We start from the raw sequence: 16,968 nt of genomic DNA on the forward strand, positions 1-16,968 counted from the left end.
GAGTAGCCAAATGTAAACGATCGTGTATAAAAAAATCTTGAAAAAAAATCATTTTGATTGGAGTAGCCAAATGTAAACGATCGTGTAAAAAAGTAAACGATTATGTAAAAAAAAAAAAAAGATTGTGTACAAAGAATCTTGTAAAACAAATCATTTAGATTGGAGTAGCAAAATGTAAATGATCATTTAAAAAACATAAACGATTGTAAAAAAAATAAAAAATAGTGTATAAAAAATCTTGAAAATAAAATCATTTGATTAAAATAGCCAAATGTAAACCATCGTGTAAAAAAGTAAACAATAGTGCAAAAAAAGTAAACAATCATCGCTAAAAAAATTCTAAACGATCGTGTAACAAAATTAAACAATGGAATTGAAAAGATAAATTGTACCCATATCTAAACGATCGCTTAGAAATTGTAGCCATATCTAAACGATCACGTATAAATTGTAGCCATATCTAAATGATCGTAGCCATATCTGAACGATCGCGTTGTAGCCATATCTAAACGATCGCGTATAAATTGTAGTCATATCGATCGCGTATAAATTGTAGCCATATCTGAACGATCACGTATCAAACAATAACTAAATCTAAACGATCGAAAATATATTAGGCGCGCATTGTTGAGGGCGTGGTTGATAAGGCTGTAACGACCCAACTTTTCCAGACTAAGCTGAGGTCACTACTCAATACTAAGACTCGACCACAAAACACAAAAATTCATAACGGACCAGTTACGATTCGTTAAAACGTTAGAAATATTACAAAAACAGTTTTGGGCCCTATTTTAAATCACAGTCACGAAAGTTTCAAATAAAATACTCAAGTCATCAACTCAAAATCACAAAACCAAATATTCTAACAAAATACATCAGCGAAAGCATAAAGAAAACCAGACGCGTCAATATGGCCTTCACGCATCCTTCTTGCCCCTCGTCGGTCTGCCCCTCGCTGTACCCTTACCTGAAAAGTTAAAGAAGAGAAAGGGTAAGTATAAAATATACCCAGTAAGGGACCCACTACTAGGTCCGTTAGAGAAAAAGAGTTAACTTCCTATTCAGGGGTACCCTACATAACAGTCTAGTGGTTCCGTAGAACGCACATATCACCTCGTGATCCCGAAGGATGCACGTATCACTCACGGCTCGGCTTGCGGCTCGGCTCAATTCGGATTGCGGCTCGACTCGCGGCTCGGCTCCACTCGACTTGCGGCTCGACTCGCGGCTCGACTCATATCGGCTTGCGGCTCGGCTCGCGGCTCGCGGCTCGCTCGATTCGAATTCGTGGCTCGGGTCGGCTTCACTTCACGGCTCGAGTTCAACTCCTTTCTCCTTCCGACAACGACGACGGTAGAAGGCAGCTCCCCTCGGTGTTCTGTCTGCGTCGAAAACACGAGATGAGGAGGGAGAAGCCGCCGGCGGTGGCAGAGACGAAGGAGAGAGAGAGAGAGAGAGACGTCGGCTGCAGATGGACGGCAGACGGTGCAAACGCGCGGATGATGGCTGCGTTCGTCGGGTGAAGAAGCTGAAGAGAAGAAGGAGAAGAACGGCGTGGCGTTGGCTTCGTGAAGGCAGTCGAGGACGCGCGGACGGAGGTGGAGACACAAATGGAGGAGAAAGGATGGAGACGGCAGCGTCGGACGATGTAGGAAGAAGAAGAAGATGGAACGGCTGAGGGGGGTGTTGCGCGCCTTTAGGGTTTTTTTTTAAAAAACATATTATTATTATATATATATATATTAAACAAAATAAATAAATAAAAATAATAATAATATAAATAATATAAATAATAAAAGAAAATATTAAATAATAAAAATAAAATTAATAATACAATATTAATATTAATTAATTATAATAATATTAATATCAAATAATGAATATAATATTCAATACAAATAAAGGTATTAATATTAAATTATAATGATAATAATAAATAATAATAATAAGATAAATAATATTATATTATTATTTCATCATCTACAAAATTTTAAAATCCCAAAAAAAAATTCACATAAAATGCTAAAATTTTACCTCGAAATTCGGGGCGTTACATTCTTCCCTCCTTAGGGAACTTTCGTCCTCAAAAGTTTTATTCCTCGAACAGTACGGGATAACGGGACCTCATGTCATCTTCTCGCTCCCATGTAGCCTCTTCCACCCGGTGATTCCGCCATAAGACTTTAACCAAAGGAATTTCTTTATTCCTCAACGTTTTCACCTCTCTAGCCAGCACCTCAACGGGTTGTTCAATATAGCTCAAGTTTTAATCAATCTCTAGTGGCTCGTAATCCACTACATGGGATGGATCTGGCACGTACTTCCTCAACATAGAAACATGAAACACATCATGAACTTTCGAGAGTGATGGTGGCAACGCCAAGCGATAAGCTACAGGGCCAATCCGCTCCAGAATCTCAAACGGCTCAACAAAACGGGGACTCAGCTTTCCCCTCCTTTCGAATCGTAAGACACCTCTCATAGGTGCTACCTTTAAGAACACCTTGTCCCCTACCTCAAACTCAAGATCCTTCCGTCTCACATCTGCATAACTCTTCTGCCTACTCTGAGCGGTATGCATACCTGATCTAATCTTCTGTATCGCTTCATTAGTAGACTAAACTAACTCAGGACCCATCAATCTCTGCTCACCCACCTCACCCCAGCAAACCGGGGATCTACAACATTTGCCGTACAAGGCCTCAAATGGTGCCATGCCAATAGTAGCCTGATAACTGTTATTATAAGCAAATTCCATCAAATGCAAGTGGGAGTCCCAGCTACCTGGAAATTCCAATGCACACGCTCGCAACATATCCTCTAAAACTTGGTTCAGACGCTCAGTCTGACCGTCAGTCTGTGGATGGAAAGCTGTACTAAAGTCTAACCTCGTGCCCATAGCAGTCTGCAAACCCTTCCAGAATTTGGAAGTGAAACGGGCATCTCTATCAGAAACAATCGACACTGGCACTCCATGTAATCTCACTATCTCAGACATGTACAGCTGTGCCTACTTACTAGACGTATAGGTGGATTTACCCAGAACGAAGTGCGCTGATTTGGTAAGTCTGTCCACCACAACGCAAATCACTGTAAAACCCCTCAGAGTTCTCTGCAGTCCTGTAATGAAATCCATGGATACGTTTTCCCACTTCCATTCCGATATGCTCAAGGGTTGTAATAAACCCTCTGGTTTCTGCCTTGGTGTCTTAACCTGTTGACACACCAAGCATCTACTAACAAATTCTGCTACCTCCATCTTCATGTTACGCCACCAATAAACCCGCTTCAGGTCCTGATACATCTTCATACTACCTGGGTGCATGGAAAATGGGGAACTGTGAGCCTCAGATAATAATTCTGTTTTAACCGCACTATCTGATGGCACACAGAGGCGTCTCTCAAACAAAAGTCCACCATCAGAGGATATGGAGAACTCAACCGCCTACCCAGCCTCTGCAAGGCCACGTTTCTCAACCAAATAAGGATCGTTACTCTGAGCATCAATGATCCTTTGCCTCAAAGTCGGCTGTACCGTCAACTGGGCTAACTGTATAGTGACTGCCCCCACTGACACTGCAATCTCAGCCTGCTCAAGATCTTAATGCAATGAGACCTGTCGGGTAATAAGTGCTGCTGAATGTGATACCTTTCTACTAAGAGCATCAGCTACCACATTTGCCTTGCCTGGATGATACAGTATCTCACAATCGTAATCCTTCACTAACTCAAGCCATCTTCATTGTCTCATATTCAATTCCTTCTGAGTAAAGAAGTATTTCAAGCTCTTATGATCCGTGAAGATCTGTATCTTTTCACCATATAAGTAATGCCTCCATATTTTCAAAGCAAAAACCACTGCTGCCAACTCTAAATCATGTGTAGGGTAGTTCTGCTCATGACTCTTCAACTGACGAGAAGCATAAGCGACTACCTTACCTTGTTGCATCAAAACACAACCCAAACCCTTCTTGGAAGCATCACTATAAATTACAAAACTGCCAGAACCATCAGGTACAGTAAGAACCGGTGCAATAACTAGCTTCTGTTTAAGGTTTTGGAAACTGTCTTCACATGCTCCAAACAAAAGGAGCTCCCTTCCTGGTCAACTGAGTAAGAGGAGTAGCTATACGAGAAAAGTTTTCCACAAACCTCGATAATAACCTGCTAAACCCAGAAAGCTACGAACCTCACTGACTGTGGAAGGTCGGGTCCAACAGGTGATTGCCTCTATCTTAGCTGGATCCACAGAGACTCCATCCTTAGAAACCACATGGCCTAGGAAGGACACCTGCTTCAGCCAAAACTCGCATTTCGAGAACTTTGCATACAACTTATTATCCCTAAGTGTTTGCAAAACCATACGTAAATGCTCCTCATGCTCGGCCTCCGTCTTGGAGTATATCAAGATATCATCAATAAACACAATCACAAAAGTATCTAGGAACTCCCTAAACACTCTGTTCATCAAGTCCATAAACACTGCCGGAGCATTCGTCAAACCAAAAGACATCACAATGAACTCATAGTGTCCATATCTGGAACGAAAAGCTGTCTTCGGTACATCACCATCCTTAATCCTCAGTTGATGATATCCCAACTGAAGATCAATCTTAGAGAACACTGTAGCTCCCTGTAACTGGTCAAATAGATCGTCGATCCTGGGCAAGGGATATCTGTTCTTAACGGTTACCTTATTCAACTCCCTGTAGTCAATGCATAGACGCATCGATCCATCCTTCTTCTTAACAAATAAAACTGGCGCACCCCAAGGTGACACGCTCGGTCGAATGAATCCCTTATCAAGCAATTCTTGTAACTGCACCTTCAGTTCTTTCAGCTCTGCGGGGGCCATTCTGTAAGGGGCTCTGGATATAGGAACCGTGCCCGGCTCCAACTCTATGGCAAACTCAACCTCTCTGTGAGGATGTAACCCTGGAAGTTCTTCAGGAAAGACATCTGGATAGTCCCTCACCACTGGTTCTGATGACAGGGATACATCGACCTCTCTAGTATCCACCACGCTCGCTAAGATACCCCAAGTACCCTGACTGAGCAGTTTACTGGCCCTGATGGTTGAGATTACCTGAGGCATCGACCTTGACCCTTCTCCCTTAAATTTAAAACTGGCCATCGAGGGAGGGTTAAACGCTACCTCCTTACGGGAACAGTCTATGCTGGCATGGTTAGCGGCCAACCAATCCATACCAAGAATTACATCAAAGTCGAGCATGTCAAGGACTAACAGCGTTACTTCAATCACATGGCCTGCTATGTAACGACCCAACTTTTCCGGACTAAGCTGAGGTCACTACCAAATACCAAAACTCGACCATTCAACATAAAATTTAAAACGGACCAGATACGATTCATTAAAACAATATAAACCTTACAAAAGACAATTTCGGGCCCTATTTTAAATAATTCAAAAAAAAAGTCACAAAATAAAATGTCAAGTCACCAGTCCAAAATCACAGTCAAAATATTCTGACAAAATGCATAGCGGAAGCGAAAAGAAAACCAGACGCGTCCATATGGCCTTCACGCATCCTTCCTGCCTCTCGTCGGTCTGCCCCTCGCTGTACCCCTACCTGAAAAGTTAAAGAAGAGAAAGGGTGAGTATAACATACCCAGTAAGGGACCCACTACTGGGCCCGTTAGGGGACAACAGTTAACTTCCTATTCGGGGGTGCCCTACATAACAGTCTAGTGCTCCCGAAGGCTACACATATCAATCTAGTGCTCCCGAAGGATGCACATATCAGTCTAGTGCTCCCGAAGGATGCACATATCAGTCTAGTGCTCTCGAAGGATGCACATATCAGTCTAGTGCCCCCGAAGGATGCACATATCAATCTAGTGCTCCCGAAGGATGCACATATCAGTCTAGTGCTCCCGAAGGATGCACATATCAGTCTAGTGCTCCCGAAGGATGCACATATCCGTAAGGCACACTACCCCATAGATGAAGCTAACCGTTACCCCTCAGTCCAAACTAAACTGTCTACATCAGTCACATCCCAACGACATTCATATCACAGTCCCGCCATCGGCTTTGTCCGTCAGATAGTATAGGTTTAAACATCTACACCCTCAGTTACTATATGCATTACCAACTCGCACACCAATTAGGGGAAAACCCTAGCTCCAATCGACTAACCAGCCCAAAACCGGACTCACTGTCCTTCCCCGTCCTAACTCCATGAACCACATCCAGACCAGTATTTTACTGCATACTGAACCGTAATTTTAAGGTCCAGCAACATAAAATCTCAATCCACAAATAGCAGTCACAGTATATTTACATCAGACAAATATAATATCAGTACTTAACAGTCAACACGCATACAGATATTCAGTACAGTCACTAATGTGTAATCCCCTGTGGATTACTACGCTTTCAGCCTGGACTCGGGGTCCGGTAGTAGGAAAACCCTTACCTGATACTCGGTTATGCCCCTCGATCGAAATCCACGCTCGACAGATCCACCTAACGAAACACGAAAGTTTTAGTTGATGACTTTAGTAGCAGTTGTTTTAAAAGGTCATCCGTTGACTTACCCAAGGAAAGGAAACTATCTCCAACCAGGTCTGCCGCGGAACCCGAGAACTTAAGCGTCAACTCTGTACTACCTTCAAGGGAGAAAAGTAGGGCCATATCTTAATCCAACATTCAAACTCGAATCGGACGAGGTAACATTAGGGAATTCATCAAAACAATCCTTACCGAAGACTCACCGTGAACCGAAGTGGAGGAAGGAAGGCTTAGGTGGCTCGGCTTGGCTCGGCTCGGCTCGGCTCGGCTCGGCTCGGTTTGGTTCGGCTCGCGGCTCGGCTTACTCGGCTCGCGGCTCGGCTTGGTTCGGCTCGCGGCTCGGCTCACTCGGCTTGCGGCTCGGCTTACTCGGCTCGTGGCTCGGCTCACTCGGCTCGCTCGGCTCGACTTGGACAAGGATTGCGGCTCGGCTTGGACAGCGATCTCGGCTCGGCTTGGACAGCGATTGCGGCTCGGCTTGGACAGCGATTGCGGCTCGGCTTGGACAGCCGGCTTGGAGCCGATTTAATCTTCACACTGCCGGCGGCGGAACGCGGCGGCGATGGCAGAGATGGTTTGCCCGATTTCTTTCGTCGACGACGGTAATACGACGGCTGACGTTTTACCACCAAGGCAGAAACGGCCGACGGCTGGCCGTGCACGCGGAACTGAGAAGAAGGGCAGTCGGGGACGGCCGTCGCTGATGCCTCCCGCCGGTGATGTGCGAACACAGAAGTGGACGGCCGACGAAGGCGTGCGAGCGACGTCTGTGTGCCGGATGAAGAAACCGAAGAGAAGAAGACGAAGGAGAAGAGAATGAAGGGAAAGAGATGGCCGGCGGCGTGCGGGAGAGAAAACGAAGATGGAGGGGGCTGTGCCCGCGCGAGGTAGGGTTTTTCTCTCTCTTTTTTTTGTAATATATATATATATATATATATATATATATATATATATATATATAATAATAATAAATATATATGTAATAAAAATAACTAATAATAATAATAATAATAATCTTAATTATAATAAAAATAAAAATAAATAATGATATATATATATATATATTGAATAAAATTAATATAAATTTATAATAGAATATTAATATATATTATTATAATAATATTAAATAAGAATATTAATATTTATTTTAAATAAAATAAAAGAAAATATTAACATTAAAAATAATAATAATAATTCCCGATAATAATAATATAATCAATATTATATTATTATTTTATCGTTTTACCAAAACTCAAATTTCCGAACAATTTACTTAAAATGCTAAAATTTTACCTCGAACGTCGGGGCGTTACATTCTTCCCTCCTTAGGGAACTTTCGTCCTCGAAAGTTTTATTCCTCGAACAGCTCGGGATAACGAGATCTCATGTCATCTTCTCGCTCCCACGTAGCCTCTTCTACCCGGTGATTCCGCCACAAGACTTTAACCAGGGGAATTTCTTTATTTCTCAACGTCTTCACCTCTCTAGCAAGCACCTCAACAGGTTGTTCAACATAGCTCAAGTTCTCATCAATCTCTAGTGGCTCGTAATCCACTACATGGGATGGATCTGGCACGTACTTCCTCAACATAGAAACGTGAAACACATCATGGACTGTCGAGAGTGATGGAGGCAACGCCAAGCGATAAGCTACAGGGCCAATCCGCTCCAGAATCTCAAATGGCCCAACAAAACGGGGACTCAATTTTCCCCTCCTTTCAAAACGCAAGACACCTCTCATAGGTGCTACCTTTAAGAACACTTTATCCCCTACCTCAAACTCAAGGTCCTTCCGCCTCACATCTGCATAACTCTTCTGTCTACTCTGAGCGGTATGCATGCGTGACCTAATCTTCTGAATCGCTTCGTTAGTAGACTGAACTAACTCAGGACCCATCAATCTCTGCTCACCTACCTCACCCCAGCAAACCGGGGATCTACAACATTTGCCGTACAGGGCCTCAAATGGTGCCATGCCGATAGTAGCCTGATAACTGTTATTATAAGCAAATTCCATCAAGTGTAAGTGGGCGTCCCAGCTACCTGGAAATTCCAATGCACACGCTCGCAACATATCCTCTAAAACCTGGTTCAGGCGCTCAGTCTGACCGTCAGTCTGTGGATGGAAAGCCGTACTAAAGTCCAACCTTGTGCCCATAGCAGTCTGCAAGCCCTTCCAAAATTTGGAAGTGAAACGGGCATCTCTATCAGAAACAATCGACACTGGCACTCCATGTAATCTCACTATCTCAGACATGTACAACTGTGCCCACTTAGTAGCAGTATAGGTGGATTTACCCGGAACGAAGTGCGCTGATTTAGTAAGTCTGTCCACCACAACCCAAATCACTGTAAATCCCCTCAGAGTTCCCGGTAGCCCTGTAATGAAATCCATGGACACGTTCTCCCACTTCCATTCCGGTATGCTCAAGGGTTGTAATAAACCCGCTGGTTTCTGCCTTGGTGCCTTAACCTGCTGACACACCAGGCATTTACTAACAAATTCTGCTACTTCCCTCTTCATGTTATGCCACCAATAAACCCGCTTCAGGTCCTGATACATCTTCGTACTACCTGGGTGCATGGAAAATGGGGAACTGTGCGCCTCAGATAATAATTCTGTCTTAACCGCACTATCTGACGGAACACAGAGGCGTCTTTCAAACAACAGTCCACCATCAGAGGATAACGAGAACTCAGCCGTTTGCCCTGCCTCTGCTAGGCCACGTTTCTCAACCAGATAAGGATCGTTACTCTGAGCATCAATGATCCTCTGCCTCAAAGTCGGCTGTACTGTCAACTGGGCTAACTGCATAGTAACTGCCCCCACTGACACTGCAATCTCAGCCCGCTCGAGATCCCGATGCAATGGGGCCTGCCGGGTAATAAGTGCTGCTGAATGTGACACCTTCCTACTAAGAGCATCAGCTACCACATTTGCCTTGCCTGGATGATACAGTATCTCACAATCGTAATCCTTCACTAACTCAAGCCACCTTCGCTGTCTCATATTCAATTCTTTCTGAGTAAAGAAGTATTTCAAGCTCTTATGATCTGTAAATATCTGTATCTTTTCACCATATAAATAATGCCTCCATATTTTCAAAGCAAAAACCACTGCTGCCAACTCTAGATCATGTGTAGGGTAGTTCTGCTCATGACTCTTCAACTGACGAGACGCATAAGCGACCACCTTACCCTGCTGCATCAAAACACAACCCAGACCCTTCTTGGAAGCATCACTATAAATCACGAAACTGCCAGAACCATCAGGTACAGTAAGAACCGGCGCGGTAACTAGCTTCTGTTTAAGGGTCTGGAAACTGTCCTCACATGCCTTGCTCCAAACAAAAGGAGCTCCCTTTCTGGTCAACTGAGTAAGAGGAGTAGCTATACGAGAAAAGTTCTCTACAAATCGTCGATAATAGCCCGCTAAACCCAGAAAACTGCGAACCTCACTGACTGTGGAAGGTCGGGTCCAACCGGTGACTGCCTCTATCTTAGTTGGATCCACAGAGACTCCAGCCTTAGAAACCACGTGGCCCAGAAAGGACACCTGCTTTAGCCAAAACTCGCACTTCGAGAACTTTGCGTACAACTTATTATCCCGAAGTGTTTGCAAAACCATACGTAAGTGCTCCTCGTGTTCGGCCTCCGTCTTGGAGTATATCAAGATATCGTCGATAAACACAATCACAAAAGTATCTAGGAACTCCCTAAACACTCTGTTCATCAAGTCCATAAACACTGCCCGAGCATTCGTCAAACCAAAAGACATCACAATAAACTCGTAGTGTCCATACCTGGAACGAAATGCTGTCTTCGGTACATCCTCATCCTTAATTCTCAGCTGATGGTATCCCGAACGAAGATCAATCTTAGAGAACACTGTGGCTCCCTGTAACTGGTCAAACAGATCGTCAATCCTGGGCAAGGGATATCTGTTCTTTACGGTTACTTTGTTCAACTCCCTATAGTCAATGCACAGACGCATCGATCCGTCTTTCTTCTTAACGAATAAGACTGGCGCACCCCAAGGTGACACGCTCGGTCGAATGAATCCCTTATCAAGCAATTCCTGTAACTGTACCTTCAGTTCTTTCAGTTCTGCGGGGGCCATCCTGTAAGGGGCTCTGGATATAGGGACCGTGCCCGGCTCCAACTCTATGGCAAACTCAACCTCCCTGTGCGGAGGTAACCCTGGAAGTTCCTCAGGAAAAACGTCCGGATAGTCCCTCACCACCGGTTCTGACGACAGGGATACATCCACCTCTCTAGTATCCACCACACTCGCTAAGATACCCCAAGTACCCTGACTGAGCAGTTTACTGGCCCTGATGGCTGAGATTACCTGAGGCAACGACTTTGACCCTCCTCCCTTAAATTTAAAACTGGCCATCGAGGGAGGGTTAAACGTTACCTCCTTACGTGAACAATCTATACTGGCGTGGTTAGCGGCCAACCAATCCATACCCAGGATTACATCAAAGTCCAGCATATCCAGAACTAACAGCGTTACCTCAATCACATGGCCTGCTATCTCAATCTGGCATGCTTTCACCTTTTCCTTCGACAACATACCTTCCCCGGAAGGAGTAGATACTGACAGAATTTGGTGTAAGGGTTCTACCTCTAAGCGGGCATGCGATACAAATGCGGAAGAGATAAAAGAATGTGACGAACCCGAATCAAACAAGACTAAGGCGTAATGCCCCAACACTGGGAGCGTACCTGTCACTACTATGCCTGCCTTCTCAGCCTCAGTCCTGTTGGTAGCAAAGACTCTACCCTGATGTGGAGCACCTGCTCCCTGATTCTGCGCGATCCCCGTGAGTCTCAACGGGCATCTATCAGCTGTATGACCCTCTTGCCTGCACTTAAAGCAGGTCCTGGTCCCGAATAAGCAACGGCCCAGATGGTGCTTCCCACAAGTGGTACACAACGGCTTTCCTCTGGCAGCCTCCCCTGCCTCAAAAGGTTTCTGCTGGAAGCTGCGAAACTCACCACCTGGTCTGAAATTCCGCTGTGGCACTGGAACAGGCTGCTGCTCAGCCTTCCTCTTCTGTCCCGATGTCGAACCTCTACCAGCGGTCTTAGACGAGTTAGCCCTCTCCTGTAAACTGAGATCCACTGCCAGGCGCAGTGCATCGGCATGAGTAGCGGGTCTGAAAGCTCGGACCAAACCCTGAATGTCCAGTCGGAGGCCTCTAACAAACTTATCAGCTCTGGCCGCCTCGGTCGCTATCATCTCGGGAGCGAAGCGGGATAACATGTCAAACTCCGCATCATACTGCTCCACTGTCAGGTCACCCTGCTCTAAGTTCAGAAACTCCTGCCGCTTAGCATCTCTCAAACTGGCAGAGAAGAATTTCGCATAGAAACTCTCCTTGAACTGCTGCCACGTGATCTGACTCACATCACCACCTAGCATCCTCTCTGTAGTCTCCCACCATGCAGTACCTCTGTCAGTCAACATAAAAACAGCACACTGAACCTTCTGATCCTCAGGGCATTTCATGTAACGGAATATGGTTTCCAAGGACGATAACCACATCTACGCCCTGGTGGGGTCCTCCAAAGACCCATCGAACGTCGTGGGATTATACTTCCTGAAATCCCTCAGATGCTTAGCCTCTGCTGACAACTGATCCGGCACAAACTGGGGCGCAACTGGTACCGGAGCCGGAGTTGGAGCAGGAACTGGTGCTGGAGCTGGCGCTGGAGCTGGCGCCGGAGTTGGCGAGGCAGGCTTCTGCTGCTCCCGCATCTGCATAATCATATCTCTAAACCTCTGCTCCATGGCGGCTAGGTCCGCATGAGTAACTGGCGCAGCCGGGTCAGGGGCTTGGGCTACAGGCTACACCTCAGGCTGAACGCGTCCTGCTCCCCTTCCTCGGCCTCCTCGGCCACCCCTACGTGCACCTCTCCTTGGTGGCATTTTCCTAACAACCACCAAACGATTCCTTTAGTCATAAATAGTAATTGAATTTGCAGTTTAACTTAGGTAAGGTAATGCATGTAGAGTTATACATATACTTTCATGAGAGCGTACCTGACGAGCGGCAAGGATCGTTCCAGCCATAAGGACACAAAACACAGACTCACATTATAAGTCAGTCTACAGAACCTAAAACTTAGGCTCTGATACCAACTGTAACGACCCAACTTTTTCGGACTAAGCTGAGGTCACTACCAAATACCAAAACTCGACCATTCAACATAAAATTTAAAACGGACCAGATACGATTCATTAAAACAATATAAACCTTACAAAAGACAGTTTCGGGCCCTATTTTAAATAATTCAAAAAAAAAGTCACAAAATAAAATGTCAAGTCACCAGTCCAAAATCACAGTCAAAATATTCTGACAAAATGCATAGCGGAAGCGAAAAGAAAACCAGACGCGTCCATATGGCCTTCACGCATCCTTCCTGCCTCTCGTCGGTCTGCCCCTCGCTGTACCCCTACCTGAAAAGTTAAAGAAGAGAAAGGGTGAGTATAACATACCCAGTAAGGGACCCACTACTGGGCCCGTTAGGGGACAACAGTTAACTTCCTATTCGGGGGTGCCCTACATAACAGTCTAGTGCTCCCGAAGGCTGCACATATCAGTCTAGTGCTCCCGAAGGATGCACATATCAGTCTAGTGCTCCCGAAGGATGCACATATCAGTCTAGTGCTCTCGAAGGATGCACATATCAGTCTAGTGCCCCCGAAGGATGCACATATCAGTCTAGTGCTCCCGAAGGATGCACATATCAGTCTAGTACTCCCGAAGGATGCACATAACAGTCTAGTGCTCCCGAAGGATGCACTTATCAGTCTAGTGCTCCCGAAGGATGCACATATCCGTAAGGCACACTACCCCATAGATGAAGCTAACCGTTACCCCTCAGTCCAAACTAAACTGTCTACATCAGTCACATCCCAACGACATTCATATCACAGTCCCGCCATCGGCTTTGTCAGTCAGATAGTATAGGTTTAAACATCTACACCCTCAGTTACTATATGCATTACCAACTCGCACACCAATTAGGGGAAAACCCTAGCTCCAATCGACTAACCAGCCCAAAACCGGACTCACTGTCCTTCCCCGTCCTAACTCCATGAACCACATCCAGACCAGTATTTTACTGCATACTGAACCGTAATTTTAAGGTCCAGCAACATAAAATCTCAATCCACAAATAGCAGTCACAGTATATTTACATCAGACAAATATAATATCAGTACTTAACAGTCAACACGCATACAGATATTCAGTACAGTCACTAACGTGTAATCCCCTGTGGATTACTACGCTTTCAGCCTGGACTCGGGGTCCGGTAGTAGGAAAACCCTTACCTGATACTCGGTTATGCCCCTCGATCGAAATCCACGCTCGACAGATCCACCTAACGAAACACGAAAGTTTTAGTTGATGACTTTAGTAGCAGTTGTTTTAAAAGGTCATCCGTTGACTTACCCAAGGAAAGGAAACTATCTCCAACCAGGTCTGCCGCGGAACCCGAGAACTTAAGCGTCAACTCTGTACTACCTTCAAGGGAGAAAAGTAGGGCTATATCTTAATCCAACATTCAAACTCGAATCGGACGAGGTAACATTAGGGAATTCATCAAAACAATCCTTACCGAAGACTCACCGTGAACCGAAGTGGAGGAAGGAAGGCTTAGGTGGCTCGGCTTGGCTCGGCTCGGCTCGGCTCGGCTCGGCTCGGTTTGGTTCGGCTCGCGGCTCGGCTTACTCGGCTCGCGGCTCGGCTTGGTTCGGCTCGCGGCTCGGCTCACTCGGCTCGCGGCTCGGCTTACTCGGCTCGTGGCTCGGCTCACTCGGCTCGTGGCTCGGCTCACTCGGCTCGCTCGGCTCGACTTGGACAAGGATTGCGGCTCGGCTTGGACAGCGATCTCGGCTCGGCTTGGACAGCGATTGCGGCTCGGCTTGGACAGCGATTGCGGCTCGGCTTGGACAGCCGGCTTGGAGCCGATTTAATCTTCACACTGCCGGCGGCGGAACGCGGCGGCGATGGCAGAGATGGTTTGCCCGATTTCTTTCGTCGACGACGGTAATACGACGGCTGACGTTTTACCACCAAGGCAGAAACGGCCGACGGCTGGCCGTGCACGCGGAACTGAGAAGAAGGGCAGTCGGGGACGGCCGTCGCTGATGCCTCCCGCCGGTGATGTGCGAACACAAAAGTGGACGGCCGACGAAGGCGTGCGAGCGACGTCTGTGTGCCGGATGAAGAAACCAAAGAGAAGAAGACGAAGGAGAAGAGAATGAAGGGAAAGAGATGGCCGGCGGCGTGCGGGAGAGAAAACGAAGATGGAGGGGGCTGTGCGCGCGCGAGGTAGGGTTTTTCTCTCTCTTTTTTTTATATATATATATATATATATATATATATATATATAATAATAATAATAATAATAAATATATATGTAATAAAAATAACTAATAATAATAATAATAATAATCTTAATTATAATAAAAATAAAAATAAATAATGATATATATATATATATATATATATATATTGAATAAAATTAATATAAATTTATAATAGAATATTAATATATATTATTATAATAATATTAAATAAGAATATTAATATTTATTTTAAATAAAATAAAAGAAAATATTAACATTAAAAATAATAATAATAATTCCCGATAATAATAATATAATCAATATTATATTATTATTTTATCGTTTTACCAAAACTCAAATTTCCGAACAATTTACTTAAAATGCTAAAATTTTACCTCGAACGTCGGGGCGTTACATACACTCCCCAGAAGGAGTAGACACTGATAGAACATGGTGTAGGGACTCTACCTCTAAGCGGGCATGCAACACAAATGCAGAAGAGATAAAAGAATGTGACGAACCCGAATCAAACAAAACTAAGGCGTAATGCCCCAATACTGGAAGCGTACCTGTCACCATCGTGCCTGCCCTCTCAGCCTCTGTCTTGTTGGTAGCAAAGACTTTACCCTGATGTGGAGCACCTGCTCCCTGATTCTGCGCATTCCCGGTAATCCTCATCGGGCATCTGTCAGCTGTATGCCCCTCTAGCCTACACTTAAAGCAAGTCCTGGTCCCAAATAAACAACGGCCCAGATGGTGCTTCCCACAAGTGGTACACAATGACTTCCCCCTGGCAGCTTCCCCTGCCTCAAAAGGTTTCTGCTGGAAGCGGCGAAACTCACCACCTGGTCTGAAGTTCCGCTGCGGCACTGGAATAGGCTGCTGCTCAGCCTTCCTTTTCTGTGCCGAGGTCGAATCTCTACCTGCGACCTTCGACGAGTTAGCCCTCTCCTGTAAACTGAGATCCACTGCTAGGCGCAGTGCATCGGCATGTGTAGCAGGTTGGAAAGCTCGAACCAAACCCTGAATGTCCAGTCGGAGGCCTCTAACAAACTTATCAGCTCTGGCCGCCTCGGTCGCTATCATCTCGGGAGCGAAGCGGGATAACATGTCAAACTCCGCATCATACTGCTCCACTGTCATGTCACCCTGCTCTAAGTTCAGGAACTCCTGCCGCTTGGCATCTCTCAAACTAGCAGAGAAGAATTTCGCATAGAAACTCTCCTTGAACTGTTGCCACGTGATCTGACTCACATCACCACCTAGCATTCTCTCTGTAGTCTCCCACCATGCAGTACCTCTGTCTGTCAACATGAAAACAGCACACTGAACTTTCTGATCCTCATGGCACTTCATGTACCGGAATATGGTTTCCAAAGACGATAACCACAGCTGAGCCCTGGTAGGGTCCTCCAAAGACCCATCGAATGTCGTGGGGTTATACTTCCTGAAATCCCTCAGGTGCTTGGCCTCTGCTGACAACTGATCCGGCACAACCTGGGGCACAACTGGTACTGGAGTCGGAGCTGGAGCAGGAGCTGGCGTTGGAGCTGGCGGGGCAGGCTGCTGCTGCTCCCGTATCTGCATAATCAAATCCCTGAACCTCTGCTCCATGGCAGCTAGGTCCGCATGAGTAACTGGCGCAGCCGGGTCAGTGGCTTGGGCTACAAGCTGCACCTCAAGTTGAACACTTCCTGCTCCCCTTCCTCGGCCTCCTCGGCCACCCCTACGTGCACCCCTCCTTGGCGGCATTTCCCTAACAACCACCAATGATCCCTTTAGTCATAAGTGATAATTAACTTCGCAGTTTAATCTAGGTAAGGTAATGCATATAGAGTTATACATATAATTTCATGAGAGCGTACCTGACGAGTGGCAAGGATCGTTTTAGCCATAAGGACACAAAACACAGACTCACATCATAAGTCAGTCTACAGAACCTAAAACCAAGGCTCTGATACCAACTGTAACGACCCAACTTTTCCGGACTGAGTTGAGGTCACTACTCAGTACTAAGACTCGACCACAAAACACAAAAATTCATAACGAACCGGTTACGATTCAT

General features: G+C 45.7%; 1 protein-coding gene across 6 annotated transcripts; it reads right to left on the bottom strand.

Annotated features, from left to right (window-relative positions):
* Positions 1-723: 723 nt before the first annotated feature.
* Positions 724-16,657, bottom strand: LOC127148901 (uncharacterized). 6 transcript variants are annotated; one of them, XR_007820128.1, is made up of 3 exons: positions 15,473-16,657; positions 5,462-5,591; positions 724-967 (listed from the first exon to the last, which is right to left on the bottom strand). XR_007820128.1 is itself a non-coding variant. In XM_051083322.1 (3 exons), exons 1-2 carry the CDS (start codon positions 16,653-16,655, stop codon positions 5,542-5,544), a joined length of 1,233 nt encoding a protein of 410 aa, XP_050939279.1. In that variant the 5' UTR covers positions 16,656-16,657; the 3' UTR covers positions 724-967; positions 5,527-5,541. The 6 variants fall into 6 exon arrangements, 5 of the variants coding, with proteins under 5 accessions (XP_050939279.1, XP_050939276.1, XP_050939280.1 ...); XM_051083322.1 differs by having other exon boundaries at positions 5,527-5,591; XM_051083319.1 differs by having other exon boundaries at positions 5,522-5,591.
* Between the last annotated feature and the right edge of the window lie 311 nt (positions 16,658-16,968).

This window comes from Cucumis melo, chromosome 4 (genome assembly GCF_025177605.1).
Source record: "Cucumis melo cultivar AY chromosome 4, USDA_Cmelo_AY_1.0, whole genome shotgun sequence".
Taxonomy (NCBI): Eukaryota; Viridiplantae; Streptophyta; class Magnoliopsida; order Cucurbitales; family Cucurbitaceae; genus Cucumis; species Cucumis melo.